Source organism: Pogoniulus pusillus, chromosome 5 (assembly GCF_015220805.1).
Source record: "Pogoniulus pusillus isolate bPogPus1 chromosome 5, bPogPus1.pri, whole genome shotgun sequence".
Lineage (NCBI taxonomy): Eukaryota > Metazoa > Chordata > Aves > Piciformes > Lybiidae > Pogoniulus > Pogoniulus pusillus.
In genome coordinates this window covers 972,964-999,896 of record NC_087268.1, presented here as the reverse complement: position 1 = coordinate 999,896, position 26,933 = coordinate 972,964, and the positions used below count along the sequence as shown (strand labels likewise).

Sequence of the window (26,933 nt, the reverse complement as noted above, 5' to 3'; positions counted from 1 at the left end):
TTCACGTTGAGGTGAAACCTTCTATGTTCAAGTTTGTATCCATTGTTCCTTGTCTTATTACTGCACACCACCAAAAGAGATTGGCTCCTCCACTTGACATGCACCCCTTGGATATTTATAGATGTTGATCAGATCACCTCTCAGTCTTCTCAAGACTAAACAGCCCCAGGGCTCTCAGTCTCTCTTCGCAGGGGAGATGCTGAAGTCCCCTAATTATCCTCGTGGCTCTCCATGGGACTCTCTAGCAGGTCCCTGTCTCTCTTGAATTGAGGAGCCCAAAACTGGACACAGTATTCCAGGTGTGGTCTCAATAGGGCAGAGTAGAGGGGGAGAAAAACCTCCCTAGACCTTCTGGACACACTTTTCTTGATGCACCACAGCATACCATTGGCCCTCTTGGCCACAAGGGCACACTGCTGTCCCATGGAGAGCTTGCTGCCCGCTAGGATCCCACGGTCCTCCATGGAGCTGCTTTCCAGCAGGGCAGCCCCTAACCTGTACTGGTGTCTCCTGTTACTGCCCCTCAGATGCAGCTCTGAGGGCATGCTCTTTGGGCATTTGGAGCTTGTTGCTTTGGTTTGGGTTTTTTTTGGATGAAATGCTTGAGGCAAAGCAAGTGTTGAGACACATTACACAGTTACAGGGCAGTCTGTAGTCCAGCCTGCTTTCCCTTGGTCGTGGAGCACATGCGTTGGGTAAGGAGCTCTACAGAGGCATCTTTTCTTTCTGCAGGTGGGAGGTAGATGTGCAGAACAGAGTGAAAGCGATCCTATGCTTACCACCAAGTTGTAACTTCTGCATATGTCTTTTCTCTGCAGGCCTGGACAAGATTGAATTCCTGCAGAGCCATGAAAATCAAGAGATTTATCAGAAGGCCTTTGATCTGATTGAGCACTACTTTGGAACAGAGGATGAAGACAGCAGCATTGCCCCGCAGGTGGATCTCAGCCAGCAGCAATACATCTTCCAGCAGTGTGAGGCTCCCATGGAAGGCTTCCAGCTCTGAAGTGCCCCTTCAGCGTGCGCTTCTCTACCTGTCCAGTCCTGTTGTCGAGCCACAAGCCACCTGTGGAGTGATTCTCTCACTGTTTTCCATAGCCCCGTTTGCGCTCATTTGCTTGCCTCGTGCACATGCTCCTACATACGTCTGGAAAACTTCTGGCTCTCCGTGGCAGGATGCCCCCTCCTTGGCAAAGGGTCACAGAATCACCCTTCTCCTCTAGCTTCCGGACCTCTCCACTGGTACCTTTGCGGAGTTGAGACACCTTTCTATACTTTTGAGATACTCCCTGCTCCTATTACAGGAAAAGAATCCCTCCTCCACTGGCCCCCACACTCCTGGCATCCAAGATGAGGCTGCCTTTCTCTTGGCTTTGCTGCAGTGTGTACCTGCAGTCCAGGGAGACATTCAGACTTTGCGAGACCGTGGCTGAATTCAGTCCCTATTTTCTCTCCTGAATGCCTCTCTCCAGATGGCTGTGTGAGATGGGTTAAACCTTCACACGCTACGTGTCCACTTAGCTGCATGTGCCAGCTGGAGTTATTGGCATGTAGGACACGTTGCAAACAATGGAGTAAGTTCTCTGTCCCCTGCAACAAGAGGCTGCAATGGACCTATTTTCTGATTCTGAAGAATACTGAACACATCTGGCCCCATCCCTTTCAACACCAAGCTTCCAAGCGGGATTGCAGGCCACTGTGGAGATTTGTATCACCTTCCTAGGCTTTCCTGTCCATCCATCAATATGAAAACAAAGAAGAATCCTGGGAATAGGTCACTCTTCCTGCATCCCCAGAAATGACTTGCCAAACCAGCTTCTCGAAAGGAGAAACTATCCCTACTTCTGCTTGCCAGCATGGTATGATCCAACTGGACCTTCCTGAAAAATCAAGGCCTTTTCTGGTTTCATTCTCCAAAGTCTGGTCCCTTGGTATTATAGTTATGGCTGAAAGCTTCCTCTCTGCCTCATTACATTTTTACACGGTGTGACTTGAAAGGATTTGTCTTCTGGAAAAAATTCCCTTCTGAATACAGAAATTTGTAAAAGGTAGCACAAGGAGCATTAGGTCTCCTTTTCGTTTTTCACAAGACAAAAGCTTCCACTCCAGCTAACCTGATAAAAGGGTCGAGCTGGTCAAGCTCCTTATTTAACAGTTGAAGAGACACTACATTGAAAGGACAGGAATATTAACACCCGGCCCTTCCATTTCATTCTTCCCTTTGTGCTGTTGTTGGGACTGGAGGTGAGTTAGCATGGGACGCGTGGTTCCCGCAGGTGAATCTCTAGGGCCTTGCTGACTGCATGGCAGCTGTCAGCTGCAGGCTGCTCTTCTGCTAGCAGCATGCTCTTGGCTCCGCGACCCGCTTGGCATCTGCTGCGAAGGCCAGCCGCTCCTCGGCGAGTTCAGCCGAGATTGGCACCCAGCTCTTGGCGTGAGCGTGGAGATGCCACGCCCTGGGAAGTGCTGGATTCTGTTGGACTCTCCAGGCCGTCCGCTCTCCCCACATCAGGCTGCTTTCTTTCCAGCCACTTCAGAAGTTTGGAACACGCATTTGTCCTGTGTAAGCATTTCAGAACCACCACTGACAGCTACAGTGCCCCATACCTGTGGGAAGCGTCAGTGGCGCTTCGCTCCTCTTTGCAACTCCCCTCAGAGACAAGCCACTGCAAAAGCAAAACCAGCCCACTGGCTACAGAATCACACAAACCCAAGAATCACTTGGCAGACTGCTGGAAGAAGCTAGGCAAAGGCCTGACCATCAGCTCCGTGCGACTGTTACTGAAGTGGTCTTCAGTGCTGTCCGTGCTTCAGGATGGAAACTCTGACCTGCGTGGCCACTGCAAAAGGCACCTGCTGCTTCCCTACCTAAGACAGCTGGCCTCCACCTTCCCTCTCCCAGTTCTTTTCTCTAGTGCTGCTTTGTGCTGAAGGAACATTTAGTTTACTGCACTTGATCTGTAAATGGACTTTTGATTCTTTGTAATTTTAGGGGGTTAAATTTGATGGTTAATTTAAAAAAAAAAACAAACAACAAAAACAACAAAACAAACAAACAAAAAAGGCTTAAAAAAATCCCACCCCTCAATGTTGCCTTTTACATCACATATATAAATAACTCTGTTTCTCTTTTTTTCTTGAAAGGGTGATAGAAGCACTGATGAGGTAGCAAAACTTTTGGGTTTTAGCTTTTTGGTATATTCCCCGCCCCCCCCCCCCCCCTTTTGTTTTTTTGTGCTTTTTATTTCAATGTGTAAATTTCCAATAACATGGCATTTCTAGGAGATTTGTTTAAAAATCACAGTACCTCTTTCCTGGATGGTATCAAAAAAAACCAAACCAACAGCTACATATTTTGTAAACCCAATCTGGACAAGAGTGTGTGTGTGTGTGTGTGTGTGCATATATTCTGTATATTCATATATGTATATTCTGTGTATATATACACCAGGGGTGTATATATACATATATATATACACACACACCCCTATATATACACACACATGAAGCACCTGTGTGTGTATATATATATACATATCTATATATCTATATAGCTATATATATATATATAAAAGTGTTTTCTCTTCCAGGCTAGTGAAAACAATGTGGTGCATTGGCGTTCCCTTCCCCTGCCCCCCGCCCCTAAGAAAACTAATGACAATTGCCTCGAAATGAGCGAATTAAAAGCCGAGTCCGTTTCAGCTGCCTGGTGTGCCTTCCTGTGTGAGGAGCTTGGCCAGTGTGTGTTACTTTTGCTGTGGAAATGTGAATTCAGAGCAGATAAGTATAAACCTTTACACTTCGGTATCTTTGTTTGAAGTGACGGATTGGCACAGGGTGATGTTGTTGTCGTATATCCTTAGGCTGTGTAAGGCATTCTGAGTGATGCTACGTAACTACTTTGACTGAAAACTAAACCAGTACGCAAGAAAAAAATCACCATGGCACACATTAAATGGATTCAATTGTGGCTGACTCGTAGGTCTCGGTTTAATTTTAAATGCTGCTTAGTTGATCTTATTTCCGTCAGGATCTTCCAATCACCAGTTCTTGGCCTTGCTCTTTCCTTTAAGCCTTACTACCAGGGTGAAAAGAAGCTAAATCTAACCGTGGCTGTGTGTTACACAAGTACGGAAGGGAGAGCGGACTTGTGAGTTACAAAAGGAAGAGCTTGCTGGCACAGCCTGAGCAGAGCTAACCTGGTAAGGCAAGTATGGAAGGGAGATTGGACTTGTGAATCGTGGAAGGAAGAGCTTGCTGGCACAGCCTGAGCAGAGCTAACCTGGTAAGGCAAGTATGGAAGGGAGATTGGACTTGTGAATCGTGGAAGGAAGAGCTTGCTGGCACAGCCTGAGCAAAGCTAACCTGGTAAGGCAAGTATGGAAGGGAGATTGGACTTGTGAATCCTGAAAGGAAGAGCTTGCTGGCACAGCCTGAGCAGAGCTAACCTGGTAAGGCAAGTATGGAAGGGAGATTGGACTTGTGAATCCTGAAAGGAAGAGCTTGCTGGCACAGCATGAGCAGAGCTAACCTGGTAAGACAAGCAGTGGTGACTCTGGAGCCTACAGTGAAGCTGAAAGAAAGGACACAGCTGTGTAGTGCTAAACAATTGTGATGGTAGATGCTGAAATGGAGATAGCAAAGCGCTGGAAGGAAATGGTATGTGACTTCTCCACAGAGAACCACAGGACCAGAGTTCAGTTACTAAGTGACATAAAGCTTCCAAAAATGTAAGTGAAATGAGCAGCTGCAGCCCACTGCTGCTCTGAGGTGTTGCTTGCTTAGTGGTATTCTATGTGTTTATTTCCAATAGCTGCATGAGTCCAAATGGTTTTATTTCCAGTGAGGTGGATTGAGAGCTGGCTGAAGGACAGGAGTCTTGAGGGTTGTGATCAGTGGGCTGTAGTCTGGTTGGAGGCTGGTGGTGTTCCCTGGAGTTCAGTAGCAGGCCTAGTCCTGTTGAACCTGGGCCGAGGGACAGAGTGTACCCTTAGCAACTTTGATATATAACTGGGAGGAGTGGCTGGCATGCCCTCGGGCAGGCTGGAGAGTCAGGCAGTGGGGAGCTTCATGAAGCTCAGCACGGGCAAGTGTAGAGTCCTGCTGCTGGGGAGGAATAGTCCCCTGCACCAGTACAGGTTAGAGCTTTGACCTGATGGAAAGCAGCTCTGGAGGACCTGGGAATGCTGATCAGACAGTAAGTTGCCCATGATCTAGAAAGGTGCCCTCGTGGCCAAGAAGGCCAGTGGCATCCTGGGCTGCACTGAGTATGATTAGCAGGTTGAGGGAGGTTGTCCCCCCCTTTATTCTGACCTGCAGAGGCCTCATCTGGAGTACTTTGTCCAATTTTGGGCTTCTCACTTCAAGAAACTACTGGAGCAAGTCCAGCAGAGAGCAACCAAGATGCTGAAGGGACTGGAACATCTACCTTACAAGGAAAGGCTGAGAGACCTGGGGACTCTGGAAGAGACTAAGGAAAGATCTCCTTAGTGACTGTCACCATCTAAAGGGTGAGAGTGTCAGGAGGATGGAGCTTCTCAGGGGTTTCCAGGGACAGGACAAGGGCCAGCGGGCACAAACCCAGGGTGTTCTATGTAACAGTAAGGAAGGACTCCTTTTTTGATGGTGGCAGAGCACTGGACCAGGCTGCCCAGAGAGGCTGTGGAGTTTTCCTTCTCTGGAGACATTCCAAACCTGCCTGAACTTGTTCCTGTGTGATTTCCTCTGGGTGATGCTGCTCTGGCAGGGGGATTGGACTGTGTATTTTCAGAGTTCCCTTCCAACCCCTACCATTCTATGATGCCAAAACTAGGTGAGGTACTGGCCAGTTTTGCCCCAGAGTGGACAGAGTTGCTTGTTGAGAGAAGGATAATTTCTGAACACTCTGCCATCACCACGCACAGATCAAATCACAAGTTTCTCTGGACGATGACCTGAAACACTGAAGCATGGACTGCACTGAGTATCTCATTGCTTCTCTTTTCTAGGTCTAAAAACAAGATGCATCCTGCATTTTTAAAGGGCTTTTAATTTATTTGGCAGTAGTGTTTGTTAGTACAACAAAAAGCAGGAAAAACAATCACAAAGAGAACCTGTGAATCTGCCTGCCACTGTCAGAAGTTCAGAAATTCATCTGCCAAACCCATGCATTGCACCAAGTAAGGAGGGGGTGATTAGCTTGGCTATGAAAAGAAACTTACTCACTGAACTGGGATCTCAACCACTGCAACAGACTCCCCGTGGAGGTGGCTGAAGCCCCATCCCTGGAGGTGTTTCAAAGACAGAGATGTGGTACTGAGAGACATGGTTCAGCACCAGACTTGGTGGAGTTGATAATGGTTAGACTTAAATCTTTAAGGTCTTTTCCAACTAAAATGATTCAGTGGTTCTCTGGTGAAGTTTGGAAGAAAGAGCTGAGCAGCAGAAACATCTGATAGGCTTTCTTATACCTGCCTCTAGCAAATCTGACCACACAGTTTGAAGCTGTTGCTCAGTATTCTTCTAGTCATTTATGTTCCTTAAGCTTGGACTAAAAAAACCACTGTGCTGTCATCTGCAACACACTGCTTCTCTGGAATGCCATTTCTCTCTGCTCTGCCTCCTTTTTAAGTGCAAGTAAGAGCATAAGGCTTTGTAAAGGAACTTAGCATCAACACTGCAGGCACAGATCCTGTGGTCATTTAAAAGGTGCTTAGTCTACTGCACAGTGAATAGGGGAAACAAGTACTTGCTTTGTCTAGTTTGCTCACTTGTCCTGTTCCACTAAGCACAAAGAAGAGAGTGTGGAGTGAAGGGGACACTGTTAGGAAAAGAAAATAGGCCTCTCTGCTTTTATTGATTACATTTTTTCTTCAACAAGAAGGTACCGAGTATGCAGGAAAGATGTGACTGTATCCTCCTCCAGGCCTGGAAAGGGCTCAGCTTTTCTTCCCCAGTCCTTGGTCTCATTTAGCAGCTGTACTCTGAGTAGCTTCCTCTCTCCACTGAGCTTTCTTCTCCAAGTTTATGCTGGTAAGAGTCTCATGCCTTTTTACAGCCTGCAACAGCATGAGAAAGGCAAGATCACCCAAAGCACACAGAGAGGAGACTCGTTGGCATAGCTGGTCTAGCCTTACCAAAGCATAGTTCTGTGAAAATAAAGCTCCCAGAGAGTGTTTTGGCTTAAACTGATTACTTTTCTGGGAATAAATTAAACCCCTTTGTTAGGGCACTAGGAAGAGATATTCTGCACTTCTGGTCAGTATTTATTACTAATCTCTGGTCTTCACAAGGCAGGTACTGGAAAAAAACATAAGGAAATGGTTGCAGGCTGCATGAGAGGAGGTTCAGGCTGGATATTAGGAAATACTTCTTCACTGAAAGGGTTATCAAACATTGGAATGGTCTGCCCAGGGCAGTGGTGGAATCACCATCCCTGGGGGTGTTAAGCAGCAGGTAGGCCTGGCACTTGGGGACTGGGTTTAGCGTTGGCCTTTCAGTGCTAGAGTGTGGGCTGGACTGGATGATCTTAGAGGTCTCTTCCAACGACATTTTCTGTGATTAAGTCAAGAGGATGGGGCCAGGCTCTTTGCAGTGGTGCCCAGTGATAGGACAAGGGAAAATGGGCACAACCTGGAACCCAGAGGGTTTTGTTTTAAGGAAAATCTTCCTTCCTTTGAGGGTGATGGAACACTGGACCTGGCTGCCCAGAGAGCTTGTGGGATATCAGTCTCTGGAGACTCAGAACCCACCTGGATGCATTCCTCTGCAACCTGACTTAGCTGGGCATTGGACTACATCTTCAGAGGTGCCTTCCAACCCCTACCAGTCTGATTCTGTGATAAGAGACTCCAGCTGCTGTGAAAACAGTGGTCCCGAAGCAGCTGTGCAGCTCTTTGCAGTGTCTGCATTCATACTACTCCAGGGTAAGAGGAAAATGTATACTGGGAATTGTCAGTGTTTGGTCTCTCCTGCTAAAAGTCAGGGATAACCTTTCACTGCTTGATTTCAGAATGCTGAAATTTGTCTTGAGATTGATTCATTTCTGAAATGAATTTTGAGTGCCATGTGCATTTTGATAGGCAAATGCTGACAGCAGTGTCACTTGACACCTCCAGCCTAGTGTTAGGGTTTCTCTAGAACACTGAGTACTCCATGGAATGAGACCTGAACATTGTTACCAGAACTACTTGACAGAAGGACACCAGAGAGATAAGGCTCTGGCCCCACAGGTTCTTTAAGCTTAGGGTTTTTTGCTTCCAGTCATCCTTAGAAGAACATAGTGGACTGTGGTTCTGCTACCACTCTGACTTGTCCAAAGTAACATCACAATCAGCTGCACAGATTGTATTCCCATTCCTTGGCATCAGTGCTGCAGCCAGAGGCTTTGGTACACACAAAAGCACTCCTTGCTTCCTTACGGAAGTACCTGGGAGTTAATACTTTACCTCCAATGTTAAAAGCCACAAGCAGTTAAAGCATGACTAACCTTTGCTGCACTTGGAGTCTCAGACCTTTGCACCTGGGAATCTCCATAAGATACAAATCACAGACCTAATTCTGCCACATGCTGCACTTCTTTGCCAAATTCTAGGCAAGAGCTTTTCTATTAAATAGCTTTTGGATTCAGCAGTGGTTTGGGAAATGTATCACATCCACACCAGAGAAATACTGTTTTCTAATGCACTTAAATAATGACCTAGCACTGACCATCTCCTCACTCTTTACAAGACTTGAGAATGGTCACAAGTAGTCTTCCCTGCGGCTGTTTTGAGGCCAGTCTTGTTTCATATAGAATCAATGAAGTTGGAAGAGACCTCCCAGCTCATCCAGTCCACACGAGCACCCAGCCCCGGCCAGTCAACCAGACCATGGCACTAAGTGCCTTAGCCAGGCTTGGCTTCAACACCTGCAGGGACTGACTCCACCACCTCCCTGGGCAGCCCATTCCAATGCCAATCACTCTCTCTGCCAACAACTTCCTCCTAACATCCAGCCTAGACCTCCCCTGGCACAACTTGAGACTCTGTCCCCTTGTTCTGTTGCTGGGTGCCTGGCAGCAGAGCCCAACCCCACCTGGCTACAGCCTCCCTTCAGCTAGTTGTAGACAGCAATGAGGTCACCCCTGAGCCTCCTCTTCTGGACAAGGGAGCCAAGTGCTTCCCCAGTAACTCTGCAGCTGACAGTAAGCTGTGAGAGAGTGATGATATGGAGTTGGGAAAGCTCTGCAGAGGAACCTGGACAGGCTGGATCAGTGGACCGAGGCCAACTGTATAAGATTCAACAAGACCAAGTGCCAGATCCTGCATGTGAGTCACCACAATGCCATGAATGTTCCATGCTTGAGGAAGAGTGGCTGGAAAGCTGCCCAGCAGAGAAAAATCTGGGGATGTTGATTGGCAGCCAGATGAAGATGAGCTAGCAGTGTGTCCAGGTGTCCAAGAAGGCCAACAGTATCCTGACCTGCATCAGGAATGGTGTGACCAGGGAAGGGACTGTTCTCCTGGACCTAGCACTGGTGAGGCCACATGTTTAGTCTTGGGTTCAGTTTTGGAGACCTCACTGTAAGAAAGACATTGAGGTGCTGGAGCATGTCCAAAGAAGGGCAAAAAAGCTGGTGAAGTGTCTAAAGAACCAATCTTGTGAGGAGTGTCAGAGGGAACTGGGATTCTTTAGTCTGAAGAAGGCTGAGGGGAGACCTTGCTCCCTCTCACTGACTGCAAGGAGGTTAGAGGGAGGTGGTGTTGATCTCTTCTCCCTAGTATCAGGTGATAGAATGAGAGGAAATGGCCTGAAATTGTGCCAGGGGAGGCTTAGATTGCATCTTGGGAAAAAATCCTGAACTAATGCTCAGACATTGGAACATTTTCCCTAAGGAAGTGGTAGAGTCCCCATCCCTGGAGGTTTTAACAAGTGTTTAGACATGGCACTTTGGGACGTGGTTTAATGGCCATGGTGGTGTTGGGTTGTTGGTCAGATTTTGGTTTTAAAGGTCTTTTCCCAACTGAAATTACTCTGATCCCATGATTTATTCTGTCTGGAGAAGTATACTCAATTGTATTGATTCTGTGAGTGATGCAGTGTGTAGGAGGATTTGTAATCACTCCCTGAAGTCACTGTATGGGCCCTGCTGGCCCACAGAGCATTTACCTGCCTGCCAGATACAGAAGATGTTCTTTCCTTTCAGCATCTCACAGCCTATCACTACAATGAATGAGTTAAAGCAGAACAAGCTAAAATTTAGTGTTACCTTGAGAAAAAGTACTTTATTTAGTCGTTGTAAAGGAAGCAGATGCAGCCAGCAGTGCCATCACCCTTCTCTGACCTGAGAATGAATCGACCAGGGTCCTTTTTGCTCAATGATCACATGAAAAAACAGAACCAACCCCCAAACAAGACATACTGACAGCCCACAGAAGGAACTGAGGAGAATTTACATGAGGATGGATTTGCACTTACCAGCCAAAACTCTGCACTTACCTGCTTCCCTCTGATCACCATGATTATACATCCCACTACTGTCAAGGCAATCATCACGTAGCTGAACTTCACACGCAGCGTTGTCTTTGCCGCTCTGATTGTTTCAATCCTCAAGAAACAAAGAGCAACTCATTATCAGAGACCCAAATCAATCCTCTGGCCAATTGTTTAATTTATCCTAGCATGCTGTCTATGCAGTTCTACCTAACTCCAACAGTAGTTGCCTTTGCTCACAAAAAGGGTTGACAGGAATGGGAAAGGCTGTCTCAGGAGATGCTGTGTCACCAAGATGGTTCCTCTCACAATTCTGAAGAGGGCTTTGTAAAAGACCATGGTTACCTGTTGGAGCAAATAGTCTTAGACTAATCTGTTTTTCTGAGGAGGCATAGGAGATTGTAAGCTTCAGACAGAGCACTCATTAATTTGTTTCTTTGATTTTAGGAGGCTTAGCTAACCCCACTGCTAGCTTTACTATGACTTTGGGAAACCCGTTGTCTGGTCACTCTTACCTTTTAAAACCCAGACATTTTCCACAAGAAGGGTGCCAGATAGTAAAGTCTTCCAGCTGTATACATGCTCAGTTAAAACAATTTAGCTGGTTGAACTCCACAGATGATTCAACACAAAAGGCATCTGTTACAGCACATTTAAAAGTTCTTATTGGAGACACTGATCACAGAATCAGTCAGGTTTGGAAGGGACCACAAGGATCATCTAGTTCCAACCCTCCTCCCATGGGCAGGGACACCCTACCCTAATGTGTAATGAAGCATAATGCTTTTAGACCTGCCTTTCCATGACAACAGAGAGACCCTACATATTTAACACTCCTTGAAGAACTTAGAGCAGTTGACTCCTCCCTTAAGCAGGTCTGATATTCTCACTGATTAAATGTGGCACATTATAAAATTACAGGAAGAAAAAGCAGCATGGTGTGATGAGGGAAGGTATCAAACAAGCATAGATGGATAGTGGATTTAATGGGGCTGGGAAATTACCAGTGCACCTCTATAAAATCTTCTGTACCTTTTTGACCTTTGTACTTAGAGAAAAAAAAAAGGATCCTGAAGGATCCACAAGAGTTCAATGTAGTAAATCAATTGAGACCCAAGAAGTGAAGAGAGCTTTGGACACTTAACTGGGGGGGTGGTGTTTGGTTTGGGTTTGTGTGGGTTAGGTTGATAGCTTCTTACTTTGTTTTTCTAATAACCTGGGAAAAACAGCTAGGGCACAGGCTCCAGGTAAGCCAAAATGCACAGGGGTAGGGATTTAAAACTTTATTAGCACATTTAAAAGTACTGTAGCAGTGTTAGAATTTACAAGAGGGAAAACATAGTTACTTGAACACAGTTAGCACTTTAAACACTGATTTTGAGCACTGAATTTATTTAAACCATGATTTACTTCTGCCCACCACACCTTGCAAGGCCACTTAGTTCTACAAGCCCTTACCAGCCACTTTTAATTCAGCTCAGTACAGACAAAGTTGTGTTTTTTCTAGCTCCCAGTCATCTTCTTAGCTTTGTCTGAACTACTTGCCTAATCAGAATCAAGAACTTCCTCTGCACTGCCAAAACTACTTTTACCAGAAGTTGCTTTTGTCTTTTCAGTAAGCCACTGAAATTGCTCCCTCTGCTCAGTTTTCTTAAGAACACTTATATCAAGTCCTTGGTATGCAAAAAGATATGAACTGACTGTTTAGTAGGTGTTAATAATTTACACCTTTGTGGGTTTCAAATGTAACCTGAAGAAAAAATATTGAATACATAACTGAATTAATTTTAAGCAGCTTATCCTTTGTGATAGAATAAAAAGATACATGAGAGGATTTTCAATTCCCATCTGGTGCATCCAAACAACTAAAATCATAGAATTGGGGTTGGAAAAGACCTTTAAGATCATAAAGTCCAGCCATTCTCTAACTCTACCAAGGCTGGTGCCAAACCATGTCCCTTAACACCAGATCTGTGCCTCTTAAGCACCTCCAGTGATGGGGACTCAACCACCTTCCTGGGGAGCCTATTCCAGTGTATTGAGAACCCTTTCAATAAAGAAGTTTCTTTGATGTCCAGCCTAAACCTCTCATGGTGCAACTTGCGGCCATTTCCTCTCTGTCTTCTTACCAGGGAGAAGAGATTGATCCTCATCTAGTTCTAGCCTCCGTTCAGGAAGCTGCAGAGAGCAAGGAGGGTTCCCCTCTGCCTCCTTCAGCCTGAACAGCCCCGTTCCCTGAGCTGTTCCTCGCAAGACCTGTGCTCCAGACCGATCACTGCTCTTCTCACAGGCTATCTTTAAAGATCAGCTCTTGGCCCATCTTTGCTCAGTGGCTTCCTTGTGCAAGAAGTGCAAGATTTGCTGTGGCTTTTTAATTCCAGTAAGTACAGACAGTTAAGAGCATTACAAATGTGTTTTGAAAGATAATTACCTTATGACAAGGAGTATTTTCTGAACTAGTAATTGCCTGTTGTTGATATATTTGATTTTGATTATAGAGAGGCAAACTGTAACACCCAGTTTTATTTTCTACTTTTTACACACCGACATTCGGACACCCAACAGGAGAATTTTGAGTAGATAGGTGTTTTTCAGGGAGCTTTCTACCGTCTTTTACTTTAAATTCCAGGAGTAAAGAAAGTTGGCCCACAACTTTGACATCCATTAATAACTATTTCAAATAAGCTGCAGTTACTCTGTAGCTGTACTGTGAAAATTTCAGAATGGGAAGCTGGCATGTGAAGAAAAAGACTGAAAAAGCCTTACACTGCATTTTTGATTGCAAGAGAGGAGCAAAAATTAACTGATTAATGATACTTTTATAATGAAACAGGGGTTTCAGAGGGTGATCCCCTCAGAAAAAAGTCAAAGGGATATATTATCTCAGCAATACAGAACTGCTGAGGCCATCTCATCTACAAGACAATACACCAAACACAGCAGTGTAAAGATTTTCAGCTCTGAATGAAAACCCATCTAAGAGAAGATATACTGGAGCTGCATTCAAGGAAGTTAATCCTGTGCAGACAACAACGTCTCCTGTACAACCTCAAAACTGACACTTACGACACTGTCTCTGGTATATCCTCTGGCCTTTTGAAATTGCCTGCCCACAACAAAAATCTCTTCTCCCAGTCTGTTGGCTTGTGTCCAGGCACCCTCAAAGTAGATGTACCTAAAAAAAACAAAGCAAACAACACAATGCACAAAAAACTACCAGAAACAACAGTCAGAGAAGCTGAAGTGCCACAGCTGGAATGAATCCAGTTTGACTGAGCAATGCAGAATCTTATAGAATAGAATCAGAGAATCATTCTGGTTAGGAGAGAGATAAATATTGAACTGTTGGAGGAATTTAGACCAATGGAACAGAAGTGCTCAGTTTAAATACACACAGTAAGGCCATAACTGGTGGAAAAGATGCCAGGGGCATCAAACATCAGGAGGGGTTAGAATATCAGGAGGGTTTTGATTCCATTTTGGTGTTTGTGCTCAGAGGCATCAGCAGGGCTTGTAAAAGTCTGAGCTCAGTATTTCTGTGGTAATGTGCTCTCTGCAGAACTAGAGAATTGTTTTGATTGGAAAAGACTTTTAGAATCACCAATTCTAACCACTACCTAACACTACCAAGACATCCCTCACTTGTCTGGAAGTATAAACAAGCCAATAACCACAGGCAAAGATTAGACCCTTCTAATAGTAAGACATAAACAACCAGAGGAAGTTAGGTGGATACATAGTTTGTTGGCAACACTAAATTACTCAGAAATATAAAGAAGGCTAAGCAGGAAGAGCCACAGGGCTTCAGAATCCTGAGTTACTGAGGTGGCCAGTGAAACCCAGTGTACACAACCAGGAAGCAATTTCAGTTCATGTACAAATGACAGTCTACCCAAATCGTTATTGATGAGGTCTAAGTCCTCAGGGTTTCACTGAGCTTTTGGCAAAACAGTATTAAGTCACAAAGGGAAACGGCACTGCTAGCAATGACTAGGAACATAGACCAGCACAAAAGTGTTACTGTGTCACTGTAGAAAACTGACTCCAGCACTTTGAGTTGAATGTGGGAGGTTTCATGTAAACATCAGGATTTTTTTCCCCTTTTCAAGGTGGCAGAACAGTGAAATGAGCTCCCCAGAGAGGCTGTGGAGTCTCCTCCGGAAACTTTCAAAAGCTGCCTGCATGTGTTCCTGTGTCGTTTACTCAATCAAGATTGAACTTGGACTGTACTACGTTGTCTTCAGAGGTCCCTTCCAGCCCTTAACATTCTTGATTCTGTGAAAATGGCTAAGGATAACCACAGCTATGGAGCCAGCATGTGTCCAGGTGGCCAAGAAGGCCAACAGCACCCTGGCCTGTATCAGGCATAGTGTGACCAACAGGACCACAGAAGTGATTGTTCCCCCAGACTCGGCGCTGGTGAGGCCACATCTTGAATCCTGGATTCAGTTTAGGGGCCCTCACTACAAGAACATCAAGGTGCTGGAGCAGGTCCACAGAGGGGCAATGAATCTGGTGAAGGGTCTGGAGAGCAGGTCTTGTGAGGAGAGGCTGAGAAAACTTGAGTTGTTTCATCTGGGGAAGAGGAAGCTGAGTGGAAACTTTCTCACTCTCTACAACTCCCTGAAAGGAGGCTGTAGTGAGGTGGGTGTTGGTCTCTTTGCCCTAGTAGCAAAGGACAGGACCAGAGGAAGCAAGAGAAATTACACGTGGCTTTCCTAAAAGTCCAAGGGTTTGCAGTTAAATTTAATGCTCAGTTTTTCAGCTTAAAAGTCGGAATTCCCTCACAAAAAATCATGGCTACTAGCACCTATGTCAGCTAAATCTCTATTCAGATGGTTGCAGCCTGGATATTGAAGTACTTTGTAGCACAAAACACAGTGTGGTCATTATAAAGAACTCTTACTTTTTGGCCGAAGATGACTTTCCTCCTGGGGTTTAATGCAAAGCCTTCTGCTTATCTTTGGATGCACTTCTTTAGTCATCCTCAGTACTGAGGGAATATTTCTTCCCAGAAGTTTAACAGCCCTGTCTGGAAAAGAAAGCAGAGGAAACAAAGGGGTCAAATCTAACTCAGGATAGTTGAAAATGAGAACAGTAGCTTTTAAATTAAAGTGTCTGGGGAGTCACCATCCCTGGAGGTGTGCAGAAAAAGACTGGAGGAGGCACTCAGCGCCATGGTCTGGTTGATTGGCCAGGGCTGGGTGCTAGGTTGGACTGGATGAGCTTGGAGCTCTCTTCCAACCTGGCTGATTCTATGCAAAGACTGAATGAGGCACTTAGTGCCATGGTCTGGTTGACTGGCCAGGGCTGGGTGCTAGGCTGGACTGGATGAGCTTGGAGGTCTCTTGCAACCTGGCTGATTCTGTGACAACAGGTAGAAATCTAACATGCAAGAGGCACTGCACTGAGTTGTAACAGAATCCACCAAAGAAATTAAATCTCACCTGTAAACTACGACTGGAGCATACCTGCTGAGCCTTACTCAGCAAAACAGGCACGCAAGGCCACAGTTAGAAGCAACTTCTAAAGCATTATGTACATCGCAGTTTTAAGGCAGTCATCTATCAAGGCGTTTCAGGTCCTTCGGGCAGTGCTCTTTCCAGGACCGCACCCCAGCGCTCCTCCAATCTTGTCACAGCCTTACCGAGGGTGAAAAGAAAACCGGAGGGGGCCTCCCCCCACCCACCTCTGACAGGCAAGTTTACAAACGGAAATTTTTCTCTCGTTTAAACGGACTGAAAATGTCTCTCCCATGAGGAAGAACTCAGAGTTGCCTTTTACGTTCTAGTCATACATAAAACAACGTTCACACTTATGGGCGATGTTCCTTCAACAAAACCCATCTCTTCCAAGGTGCTGAGAGGAGGAGGAGAGGCCGCAGCCGCCGCCGTGTTCCGGAGCAGCCTGGGGCCCAGGGGCGCCAAGCTCTCCCGCCGTCGGCAGGACCGGCAGCGCCTCCCGCGCCCGGCCCGCAGGCAGGCCAGCGCCGCCCGACGGGACTCCCGCTGCGCCCTGCACCGCACGGGGCCCGGCGCCCGCAGCGGCCCGGCACCAGCACCGCCGCCTCGCCGGGGAAAGAGCGCATCGGTCGGCGAGCCGGCCCCTGCCCCTCGGTCCCTTCTCGGAGCAGTCACTCACCAGCGTGGCCCCACATAGCTCAGCCTTGGCCTCGGCCGGATCCCCTCAATGTCACCGCGGAGCGCAGGGCCCGCGACCGCCGCGCCGCCGCTTGGGGCCGCCTCTGGGCGGTGCGGCCGTGACGGCGGCGGTGCGGCCGCAGAGCCCGCCCGTGGCTGGAGGCGGCGCAGGCTGGCGGGGCCCGGCCCGGCCCGCTCCCCGGCCCGCCTCCTGCTGCATGGGCCGCGCTGTCCCCGGCCTCTGCGCTATGGCGGCGCCCGGCGCGGCGGCCACCTGCGAGGACTTCGCCGAGTTCCAGGTAAGCGGCGGGGCGCGGGAGGCCAGCTCTGCCCGCAGCCGTGCCGAGGGGAAGGGAGGCGGCCGCCCTCGCTTCGCCCTCGGTCTGGTGCCCTCCGGCCGGCGGCGGGGCAGGAGGAGCCCTCGCCGGGCCGGGCAGAGCCCGCGGTCGGTTGGTCTCCGTGAGCACCCCCAGGCCGTTTAGTGGGGCGGGCAGGAGCAGCGGCCGTGAGCGAGCCTGCGGGCCGGCGGAGGCGGCGGAGCCTGCCTGGCTTCTCTTTCCTTGCCCCGCAGAAGGTGGAATATTCGACTGGAATGAGCGCAGGTTGTGCCCAGCTTTCCCGCCCAGAAGCGTGCCCCAGGCCTTCTCCAGGGGCAGTCCGCCCTGTGGGGAGCGCGGTAGCGCCTGGCGAGGGGAACCACTGCCAGCAGGGCCCGGCCGCCCTGCGGGTAGGGCTGGGGGTGGCTCCGAGGGGACGTTAGTTCCCCCCACGCCGCCGCAGACCTTTCCTGCCGGTTTGTAGCACGTACTCGAAACTGTTGTAGAGTCATAAAATCAGCCAGGCTGGAAGAGAGCTCCAAGCTCATCCAGCCCAACCTAGCACCCAGCCCTGCCCAATCAACCAGACCATGGCACTAAGTGCCCCAGCCAGGCTTGGCTTCAACACCTCCAGGCACAGCCACACCACCACCTCCCTGGGCAGCCCATTCCAATGCCAATCACTCTCTCTGACAGCAACTTCCTAACAACATCCAGCCTAGATCTCCCCTGGCACAGCTTGAGACTGTGTCCCCTTGTTCTGTTGCTGGGTGCCTGGCAGCAGAGCCCAACCCCACCTGGCTACAGCCTCCCTGCAGGCAGCTGCAGACAGCAATGAGCTCTGCCCTGAGCCTCCTCTGCTGCAGGCTGCACCCCCCCAGCTCCCTCAGCCTCTCCTCACAGGGCTGTGCTCCAGGCCCCTCACAGCTTTGTCAGCCTCCTGTGGACACCTTCCAGTATCACAACATTTGTGTCAGGTGCAGGTTTTCCTTGGCTGCCAGTAAGCAGTCTGCCCAGTTGGACATTAAAAGAATCTTTTTTTTTTTTTGTAGTAGTAACAGTAGTCTTTTTTTTCTCAGAGATACAGGCAATTTTATCGTTTTTCTCTTTTTTATACAGGAGTTGCTCAGGGTGATGAGGACAATTGATGACAGAATCGTCCATGAATTAAACACTACAATCCCAACAGCTTCCTTTGTGGGCAAGGTGGATGCCAGCCAGACATGTAAAGAACTCTATCAGTCTGTGAGTGTGCACTCCTTCAGCATTCAGCTCACTTCCTGTGTTGTTTTAGGTGCAGTGGCCAGTAAAGTATCCTCAGGTTCTAAGGGAGACACTTCATATCTCAAGCTTTATGTATCTGTAACTGGCAAGTTCCGCTTCTCCACGTGGCTAAACCCCATGCATGCTACAGCTACCCAATTTAAAACCACGCAGGAAACTTACTTGTTCTTCAGTACCAATCCTTCAAGGTGTCCTTCAGGCTGCAGTGGATGGCATTAGCTCAGGCCACTTTTTGCTTTTAAAAATGGGTGCTGGCATGGGGTTGTTTTGAGCTATGTTGTAAAACTCTGCCTTGGGTGTGCCTTTGACTTTTGATCAGGTTGGTCTCTGTGGCTCAAAGCAGGTGTTGTTTCTGACATGTGGATTGTGGAATCAGTGGAATTTCTGTAGGCACAGCAACCCCTTAGAAAGTCTCACTTTTAACATGTAACTTGAAGGTTTTCGTTCTCTGATGAGACTTTCTTTTCCCCACTTAGTTGATGGATGCTCACACCAGCAGAGAGAGAATCATCAAAAACTGTATTGCTCAGACATCCAGTGTAGTGAAGACTCTCAGAGAAGAGAGAGAAAAGGCCCAGGATGATGTAGCATTATTAAAGCAACTCAGGAAAGAACAAACAAAGGTAAGTGGTGGGGCTTTATAGACCTCACTAAGAGAGGACCAAGAGTGTGTCTTTCTCAAGTGGAAAGACCAGTGCAATGGAGAGAACCTGAAGTGGATCCTGATTAAGGCAGTCTTCTCCGAGGTTCCTGTTGGCTGGGTTTGTGAGAACCATTTCCCCAGCTCCTCAGGAGAGTGCTGTTTTTATCCTGCAAGTGAAGCATTTCCTAAGAGGTCCTACTACGTGTTAAAACATGTACTTCCCCATGGGGGACTCTAGCCTTCGCTAACAGCACCTACCATACAACTCACCTGGGGCTAGCTTGGTCCCTTCAGAAGGCCTAAAGGTTCATTTGCCATTCTGAGACCCCATGATAACTAGTGTGTGTGCAAGCAGCAAGTGCAGGTGTCAATATGGGAACACTGTCAAATAATGAAATAGGCCTTTTGTGCAGGTCTGTTGCACATTATAGTTGTAAGGCTTTAAAGCTGTCACTTTTCACTGTTAGCCTGAGAAGCATTGCTTTTACTTAGGGTGTTGGTTGGAGCTTTTGTCCACTACAAGAAGCTGCCAGAGAATTTTGAATTCCATGTAACCAGCTTTAGTATGCCTCAGATAAATTTTTAGTACCTTGTGATGATGTGAGATAATGTTCAGGATTTACATAAGGAATTCTAATATACAAATGCCCTCTCAACCTTCTGGCCTCTGCATGAAAAGGGCACTTCACCAGAGGTGGTCTAGACAGAAGTATCAGAAGTGGAGAAGTTCATGTTTCCATTCCAGGGCTCCCTTTGTAGGGCAAAGGGCACTGCATGTGTAGCTTCAGGAGTGGAGGTGAGCAGGGATGTGAACTGTTCCATTCATTTCTCTTCCAGACCTGTTCTGTATGTCTTGTGGTCGCTTGAAGCACACACCAAATGAGACTGCTTGCTTACTGCTTTTTCACATGCACTGCCTAGGTGTGTCTGGCTTGCTCAGCAGTTCCACCAGCCTTCCTCTGTTGAGCACTGCCCTAACTGAGCTTTCTAAGAGGGTAGTTTGCAGTGTGATGGTGTGTTCTTGTAAAAGCCAGAAATCCCACCATCACACACGTGGGTGCATATGGCCCTGTATCCTGGGTGCAGTTTTGCCTGCTGCAGTACTGTAAGACTCAAAGAGGTGGCTCTTGAAATTTTGCAGTGCTGAACTGTCTCAAAATTCACTTCTCAGAATCAGAGTGGTAGGGATCGGAAGGGACCTCTGAAGGTCATCTAGTCCACTAGATCATCTGGCACTCCCGCTGCTAGAGCAGGATCACCTGGACTAAATCCCACAGGAAAATGTCCAGGAAGGTTTGAAATGTCTCCAGAGAGAGAGAGTCTACAGCCTCTCTGGGCAGACTGTTCCAAGCCTCTGCCCCCTTCAAAAGGAAGGTTATTTCCCAGAATTTATGTGAAACCTCCTGTGTTTGAGTTTGTGCCTGTAGCCCCAAGAAAGAAAGATGTTGAGGTGCTCGAGCATGTCCAGAGAAGGGCAACAAAGCTGGTGAAAGGCCTGGAACTTAAACCCTATGAGGAGAGGCTGAGGGAGCTGGGGTTGTTTAGCCTGGAGAAGAGGAGGCTCAGGGGTGATGCTATTACTGTCTACAACTACCTGAAGGGACATTGTAGCCAGGTGGTCTCTTCTCCCAGGCAACCAGCAACAGAACAAGGGGACACAGTCTCAAGTTGTGCCGGGGTAGGTCTAGGCTGGATGTTAGGAGGAAGTTGTTGGCAGAGAGAGTGATTGGCATTGGAATGGGCTGCCCAGGGAGGTGGTGGAGGCACTGTCCTTGGAGGTGTTCAAGAAAAGCCTGGCTGAGACACTTAGTGCCATGGTCTGGTTGACTGGCTAGGGCTGGGTGCTAGGTTGGACTGGATGATCTTGGAGGTCTCTTCCAACCTGGTTGATTCTATGATTCAAGTGGACACCACTGAGAAGAGCCTGCCTCCATCCTCCTGATACTTGTCTGAATGCTTTCAAGGAGCCTGTTGTAGCCCCTGTTTCAAAGAGTGCTGGGATGCTGATGCAAGTTGTAGTGAAGGAGCCTTCCTGGGGGGATGATTCGAGCTCAAGCATCTGATTTTTCCCAGGCATTGAGTGAATGAACTGTTTATAGTTTTCAGAGAAGTGGTCTGTCTTGAGTTCAGATTTAAAGAAACAGGAGTGTGATTGTATCCTTAAAGCCTCACTTAAGGACAAGCAGCCATCTTGGTGTGGGAATTGGAGTGGTACTTTATTATTTTCTCCACGTTTGGTTTGCAGAGACAGCTTTTTTCAATCACTTAGTTACTGAGCCCAAAATCAGTCACTGAATAAAACCATAGAATCAACCAGCTTAGAAGGGACCTCGAAGATCATCCAGTCCAACCTAGCACCCAGCCCTATCCAGTCAACCAGACCATGGCACTAGGTGCCTCATCCAGTCTTTTCTTGAAGACCTCCAGGGATGGTGCCCCCACCACCTCCCTGGGCAGCCCATTCCAATGGGAAATTACTGTCCTGGCTTGCAGTTTTTCACCAGCTCTGGAACCATGTATGTAAAATGGATAAACTGTGATCCACAGTCTCTTGTGTTAAAGCCTCCAACCACAAAAATGCACCCTAAATATGGGCAAAAATGGCAGATGGTTCTTGCACCTCCTAATGTTGCTCCAGGGCCTTGTGACAGGGTCAAATGACAGCAGGTCCCCTGAACACAGCAACCACACTTGCCCCTTGAATTTCTAGCAAAGCAATTCTTACATTTCTGATGGGTCACAGTATCACAGTATCACCAAGGTTGGAAGAGACCTCACAGATCACCAAGTCCAACCCTTCACCACAGTGCCCAAGGCTAGACCATGGCACCAAGTGCCACATCCATCAAACAAGTGCTCAGGACCTGTGTATTGTAGTAGTTCTTGCCTCAGCTTTTCTGTTTGTGTGAACCTGATCTGTCCTTCTGTGATGACAGAAAATCCTAACCAGTCTAGTTAGCACAAACATATGCGATCTGTTCTCACAGACCCTTTTTTGGTCAGTGCTCAGAGTAGGCATCAAAGGAAGTGGACAGGATCTCTTTATGATCTCAGTTCTAAATCCAGAATCTGAAATCTGTGTTAAGTGCCAGCTTAACAGATCTCAGCTGTGCTGCCAGCTCCCTGTATGACTAACAATGCACATGTGGAAGAACGACAGCTCAAGGCTGTAGTTAACCCTAGCTCTGGCTTTGCCTATACTGAGTGCTGGGGTTAGGTGCAGTTATTTTTCCCTCTGAAGCCATTAATGGTAATCAGATAATTAGCAAATCTTGATGGGCAATATTTAAGAAAGGAGCATTAGAATCATAAAATTGTTTTGGTTGGAAGAGAACCTTTAAGACCGAGTCCAGCCATTATCTAACTCTACCAAGTCTGATGCTAAACAGTGTGCCTCAGCAGCACACCTCTGCATCCTGTAAACACCTCCAGAATAAACTGTTTCAGTGATTAAGTCTTTTCTAATATTCAACCTAAATCTCCTCTAGTTGCAGCTTGAGGCCATTGGTAATCAGGAGCAACTTCTGCCAGGTCTGCATTTTGAGTCTGATGGGGATTCAACCACATTTCATGGGGAGCTTATTCTAGTGTTTGAGAGCCCTTTCAGTAAAGAAGTTTCTTCTAATATCCAACCTTAACTTCCCCTGGTTGCAACTTGAGGCCATTACTAATCAGGAGCATCTTCTGCCAGGCTTGCATTGTGAGTCTGCCTTCACCATGCCCTTGCAGACTTGAGTCTGCCCTGAGTATTGGCTGCAGGGAAGGTCCAGGCTTTCAGGCTGACTGCACATCATGCTCCTCAATTTGCACTTTTAAAGGGGAGCCAGCACCTGGTACCAAGGTTGTGCTTTAGAAAGATACAGTGGTAGTAGATACTACCACTGCTGAGGTAGTGCTGCAGAGATGCCTGTTTGCCAATAACCTCTTTATCTGTTGCTTTCTGCAGTTGAAATTGATGCAGTCGGAGCTGAATGTTGAAGAAGTGGTAAACGACAGAAGCTGGAAGGTACTGAACATAGCTACAATGTTCTGTCCTAACAAACAGTTCTGTGCTGGATGTGTAGCACTGGTGCCCAATGAGGCAGATTGACTAGAAAATAGGTGAGGGTAATAGACTCCATCTCTGTAGACATTCAAGATCAGACTTGATACAGCCCTGATCTAGTTAGAAGTGTCCCTGCTCACTGCAGGGAGGTTGGACAAGATGACCTTTGAGTGACCTTTCCAACCCTTAATGATCTGTGAATCTGCAGTGCTGGGGGAAATGTTTTGGGTTGCTCATTTTTCCTGTTCTGGATGCAAAGATCAAAGCTTTTCAGTTGCACTGGGGGAGATGAAGGACTGTGTGAGTCCTTCCTGATCTCTTTCTCCTTGTGTCTAAGGATGTTCCTGTGGTGGCCCTGTCTGAAAAGCTTTGCTGGGCCTCTAACAATGTCAGAAAGAGAAGTCTTTCAGGTCTGGATTTTTGGTTCAGATCACACTTCTTGGCAGAGGCCAGAGGTCGGTGAGGCTGTAGAAGTTGAACCTTTTCTTAATGGAGCTTCTGCAGGCTGGGTTTGATGCTCCCTGATGTCAAGAGAAGGCTTTTAATTGCTCTCCTGGATCAATCGAAGGCACATCAGCCTCTGGATTGGTGGGCCTAGGTTGGTGTCTTGTCACACAGTGATGTTAACACCAAGCTTGACTTTTGAGGTGACTGCAATTCTGTCACTGCAGATGGTACAGAACTGGGAGGAGTGCCTGACACCCAGACAGGCCATGCTGCCATCCAGTGAGACCTATAGAGGCTGTAGAGTTTGACAGAAAGGAGAAACCTGATGATGTGTAGACAAAATGGTGCAGTTTGGTTTAGTATTTAAATCCTTCTCAGAATTCTTTGGCTCTGTGTTACTACACTTCTACCTGCTCTCAGACATTTACATACCCTTAACTCTGTCAGAGGTGTCCATTGCATGTGGTGGGCTGATGATATGGGACAGGCTGTCTGTGTGAGATTGAAACTATCATAACTTCTATATTCTGTTGTATGAAGCAGTTTCTAATAGAGGTCTGTTTCTTAAAGTAAATTTGAAAAAGAGTGGAAGATTACTCAGAAGTAGCTAAAAAGCAATGCTGAAACATGCTGCAGGACACTGTTTTCTCTGAAGTTGCATAGGTTCTGCACCTAAGTAGACTGTGGAAGATCCTAGGACCATATGGTTTAAAAGAACACCTTTATGTCAAATGTACTGCATAACTTGCCCAGAGTTACAAGACCACTCACCTGCATGTGAAGCCCGTGGAGAGTGTGTGAAACTTGACGTGCTGAAGATGATAGACACTTGAATCTGAAAAGGCTCTGGACAGAGCTTGGCAGAACCTGCTCTTAGAAGAGTCTCCTAACTGGCACTGCCTCAGTTTGGTGCTAGGTGGTGCTCGTGCTGCTCTTCAGGACAGAGTCGGAGCCAAAACGTTAAACAGATTGCAGAGACCTCTTGTAACTTTGATGTGACCCTACATGTTGTGCTTTTGATTCAGACTGCCTGACTCTAGTCATGCTTACTGACCCTCCTTAGGGTAAGCAGTCAGAGAGGCAAAGAATTGTTTCAGTTGGAAAAGACCACTGAGCCAAGCCATTATCTCAGCATTACTTCTGTGTCTTCTAACCACCTCCAGGTGGCAGGGATGAGGCTTCGACCACCTCCTTGGGGTTTCAGTGAATATTTCTTCTAATACCCAATCTAAACCTCCCCTGGTGCAACTTGAGGCCATTTCCTCCTGTCCTATCGCTTGTTACTAGGTGTAAGAGATTAACCCCCCGCACCTGGCTCCAGTCTCCTTTCATACAGCTGTAGGGAGTACAAAGGTCTCCCCTCAGCCTTCTTTTCTGCAAGCTGAACACCCCCAGTTCCCTCAGCTGCACCTCACGTGTCCTCTCCTCCAGACCCTTTCACCAGCCTGCTTGCCCTCCTCTGGACCCGCTCCAGCGCTTCAGTGTCTTCTGTGTAGGGATGGCCCCGGCCTGCTTCAGCCTCAAGTTTCCTGTGCTAAATTCTATCAGAGTGGGTGCCAGACAGAAGTGGGGCAAGAGCAGTGTGCCCTTTGCAGAATCTGCACCTGCGGCCAGGGAACTGAAACGTGAGAACACAGCTTCCAGCAGCCCTGGCACCTCTCTTTAGCTGTCACAACGCTGTCAGATACATTCGCTCAGCAAAGAGAAGAATACAGCGTCCAGATTTGAATGCCAGATTGTGTTTAACGGGACAAGAGCCTTTCACTGATCATTTACCTCTCTCTGTTAAAGAAAAGTCATCTATGATGATGACAGACTACTAGGATTATGAGCTGCTTTATCTGAGGGGGAGCACTTGGTGGTGTGCAGTCACCCAGTGTCAGGCTTTAGTCTTTGGATTCACTAGGAAAACAGGGAAAGAGACAGGTACTTCCATAAGTACCATTTATTGGTACAGCAGGGCTGGGCAACTTGGCATGGGTGCTACATGCAGAGACAGTTGCCTGAACTAGCTCTGAAGGTCTGCTCACCTCCTGGGTGGGGGCTGATCCACTTTTGCTCTTCTGTTTTGGTGTCTCAGGTATTTAATGAGCGTTGCCGAATTCACTACAAGCCTCCGAAGAGTCAATGATGTGAGGTCTTTTCCATCAGTGGTCCATAACCAGGAGAGCCAAACTGGAAAGAGGTTTTGGGTGAGCTGTGTCGGGACCCTCCAGAACCAGTAGAACCCAGTCTTGTTTTGGACCTACTTAGCTGAAAACACAAGTTTGAAATGATTTTCCTGTAATCAAGAGAAAAGAACTCATCACCTTTTGTACAAACTACCTGAGCAAATGAGTTTTATAGTATTAAAAGAATTTTCAAATGGAATGCAGAACTGGCATCTTTCTTCACCTTGTGCAGCTTCCAGCAGTCCTGCAGGGGCAGAATCAGTAAAAACCAGCCATGAGCAGGGAGCACAAGGCTCTCCCTGAACTACTATCCTGCTAAACTGTCAGTGAACATGGTAGGTTGGTGCAGAGAATCATCTAACATTGGAAAAGAAGTCAAAATGGCAAATGTGTAGGTTCAGCATCCCTGGAAGCCAGGAGCTGCCAGCATTGTTCTGAGCTACTCAACAGGAGCAGCTTTGGTTCAGGGTTGCATGTGGATGCTGGTTTGCTGTTGTTCCCACAGATAGCATCTGCTGCATGCTGTCCTTGGAGCTGTGTTCATCAAATGATATAATTCTTTTTCTCTCTAAATAGGGAATTTGGTGTCAATTCAAAGCAGTTCAGGTTTGAGATGAAGCTGTCTCTCCTTTGGGAAGGAGACTGTTAACCACCCAGTGACCCTGTTCTGTCCCTCCTTCTGAACTTTTAAAATTAATTCCATAGGCAAATTGCCTCAAGTTGCCTTTGAATGGAGACAGCAGCTCTGTATACCTGACCCTGTCCATTCTGGCCCTACTCTTGTACTTAGGGAGCTTCAATGCGACACCTCTGCAGTAACAGCATTTCAAAGTGGGTAAATACCAGAAAAGCAGAATTGCTGTAATCATACCTTTATTTTTCACAAACTCTGTATTGCCTTCTAGTCAAATGACAGTGTCTGCTTTGTTGCCAGCTGCTTTTATTGCTCAGTAATACCCTTAAGACTTACTAATGTCTTAAAATTTAGTCTCTAAGAACCACTGAACTTGAACAGAGCCTTAAAGATAGGTCCTGCAAATACTATGGAATTCAGTGACAGCTGTGGAGTCTATACTCTCACACCCCTAAAAGCTGTGCATATCTAGGGGGTGAGAAGGTGAGAAGAGAAGGAATGTAACTGGAAGCTGGCAGAAATCTGTGTAGCATCCACTGGTTTCCAGTTCTACATCCACTGAAGACTTGAACTATGTGGTGACCTTTATTTTTAGGCAAGAGAATCACTTTGTCACACTTCTGCCTCGCTCTCAAAAAGACAAAAAGTGTGAAGTCTTGAAGGATGCAAAGCCTAACATTTAAACCCTTTTTTCCCCATGAAGGTACTGCAACTGCTCTAAGCAGAACTTTAGGTGGAGCTCTTGTCTCACTCTGATTGTTCTCATTGCTCAGCTGCAGCTCTAAAAGCAGAGAACATGT

General features: G+C 47.2%; 3 protein-coding genes and 1 long non-coding RNA gene across 5 annotated transcripts in view; 3 read left to right on the top strand and 1 right to left on the bottom strand.

Annotated features, from left to right (window-relative positions):
• KPNA1 (karyopherin subunit alpha 1) overlaps positions 1 to 3,970 on the top strand; it is a 46,360-nt gene extending 42,390 nt beyond the window's left edge. For both annotated transcript variants that reach the window (XM_064142991.1, XM_064142992.1), the window contains exon 14: positions 819 to 3,970. In XM_064142991.1, coding sequence (XP_063999061.1) covers positions 819 to 1,006 — 188 coding nt within the window. In that variant the 3' untranslated portion in view covers positions 1,007 to 3,970. The remainder of the gene's footprint in view (positions 1 to 818) is intronic.
• Positions 3,971 to 6,802: 2,832 nt separating this feature from the next.
• On the bottom strand, positions 6,803 to 16,716 carry FAM162A (family with sequence similarity 162 member A). Its single transcript, XM_064142994.1, has 5 exons — positions 16,594 to 16,716; positions 15,359 to 15,484; positions 13,519 to 13,627; positions 10,459 to 10,567; positions 6,803 to 7,037 (listed from the first exon to the last, which is right to left on the bottom strand). The coding sequence occupies exons 1-5, from the start codon at positions 16,607 to 16,609 to the stop codon at positions 6,945 to 6,947; spliced, it is 453 nt and encodes a 150-aa protein (XP_063999064.1). The 5' UTR covers positions 16,610 to 16,716; the 3' UTR covers positions 6,803 to 6,944.
• LOC135175200 (uncharacterized) lies at positions 12,590 to 16,270 on the top strand. Its single transcript, XR_010302284.1, has 2 exons — positions 12,590 to 12,832; positions 14,562 to 16,270. It is a non-coding gene; the product is annotated as an uncharacterized LOC135175200 (long non-coding RNA).
• Positions 16,717 to 16,764: 48 nt separating the features above from the next.
• MIX23 (mitochondrial matrix import factor 23) lies at positions 16,765 to 25,698 on the top strand. The gene is made up of 5 exons (XM_064142993.1): positions 16,765 to 16,891; positions 18,029 to 18,154; positions 18,670 to 18,816; positions 22,783 to 22,842; positions 25,409 to 25,698. The coding sequence occupies exons 1-5, from the start codon at positions 16,811 to 16,813 to the stop codon at positions 25,457 to 25,459; spliced, it is 465 nt and encodes a 154-aa protein (XP_063999063.1). The 5' UTR covers positions 16,765 to 16,810; the 3' UTR covers positions 25,460 to 25,698.
• Positions 25,699 to 26,933: the final 1,235 nt, after the last annotated feature.

Excerpts from the sequence above, each read along its gene's own strand:
- FAM162A (XM_064142994.1), bottom strand. Across the intron at positions 13,628-15,358 it reads AAGTCATCTTCGGCCAAAAA|GTACATCTACTTTGAGGGTG; the intron begins GTAAGAGTTCTT and ends TGTTTTTTTTAG. Across the intron at positions 7,038-10,458 it reads TGGTGATCAGAGGGAAGCAG|GCTGTAAAAAGGCATGAGAC; the intron begins GTAAGTGCAGAG and ends ATGCTGTTGCAG.
- MIX23 (XM_064142993.1), top strand. The coding sequence starts at position 16,811 with ATGGGCCGCGCTGTCCCCGGCCTCTGCGCTATGGCGGCGCCCGGCGCG. Across the intron at positions 18,155-18,669 it reads GTAAAGAACTCTATCAGTCT|TTGATGGATGCTCACACCAG; the intron begins GTGAGTGTGCAC and ends TTCCCCACTTAG. Across the intron at positions 18,817-22,782 it reads TCAGGAAAGAACAAACAAAG|TTGAAATTGATGCAGTCGGA; the intron begins GTAAGTGGTGGG and ends TGCTTTCTGCAG.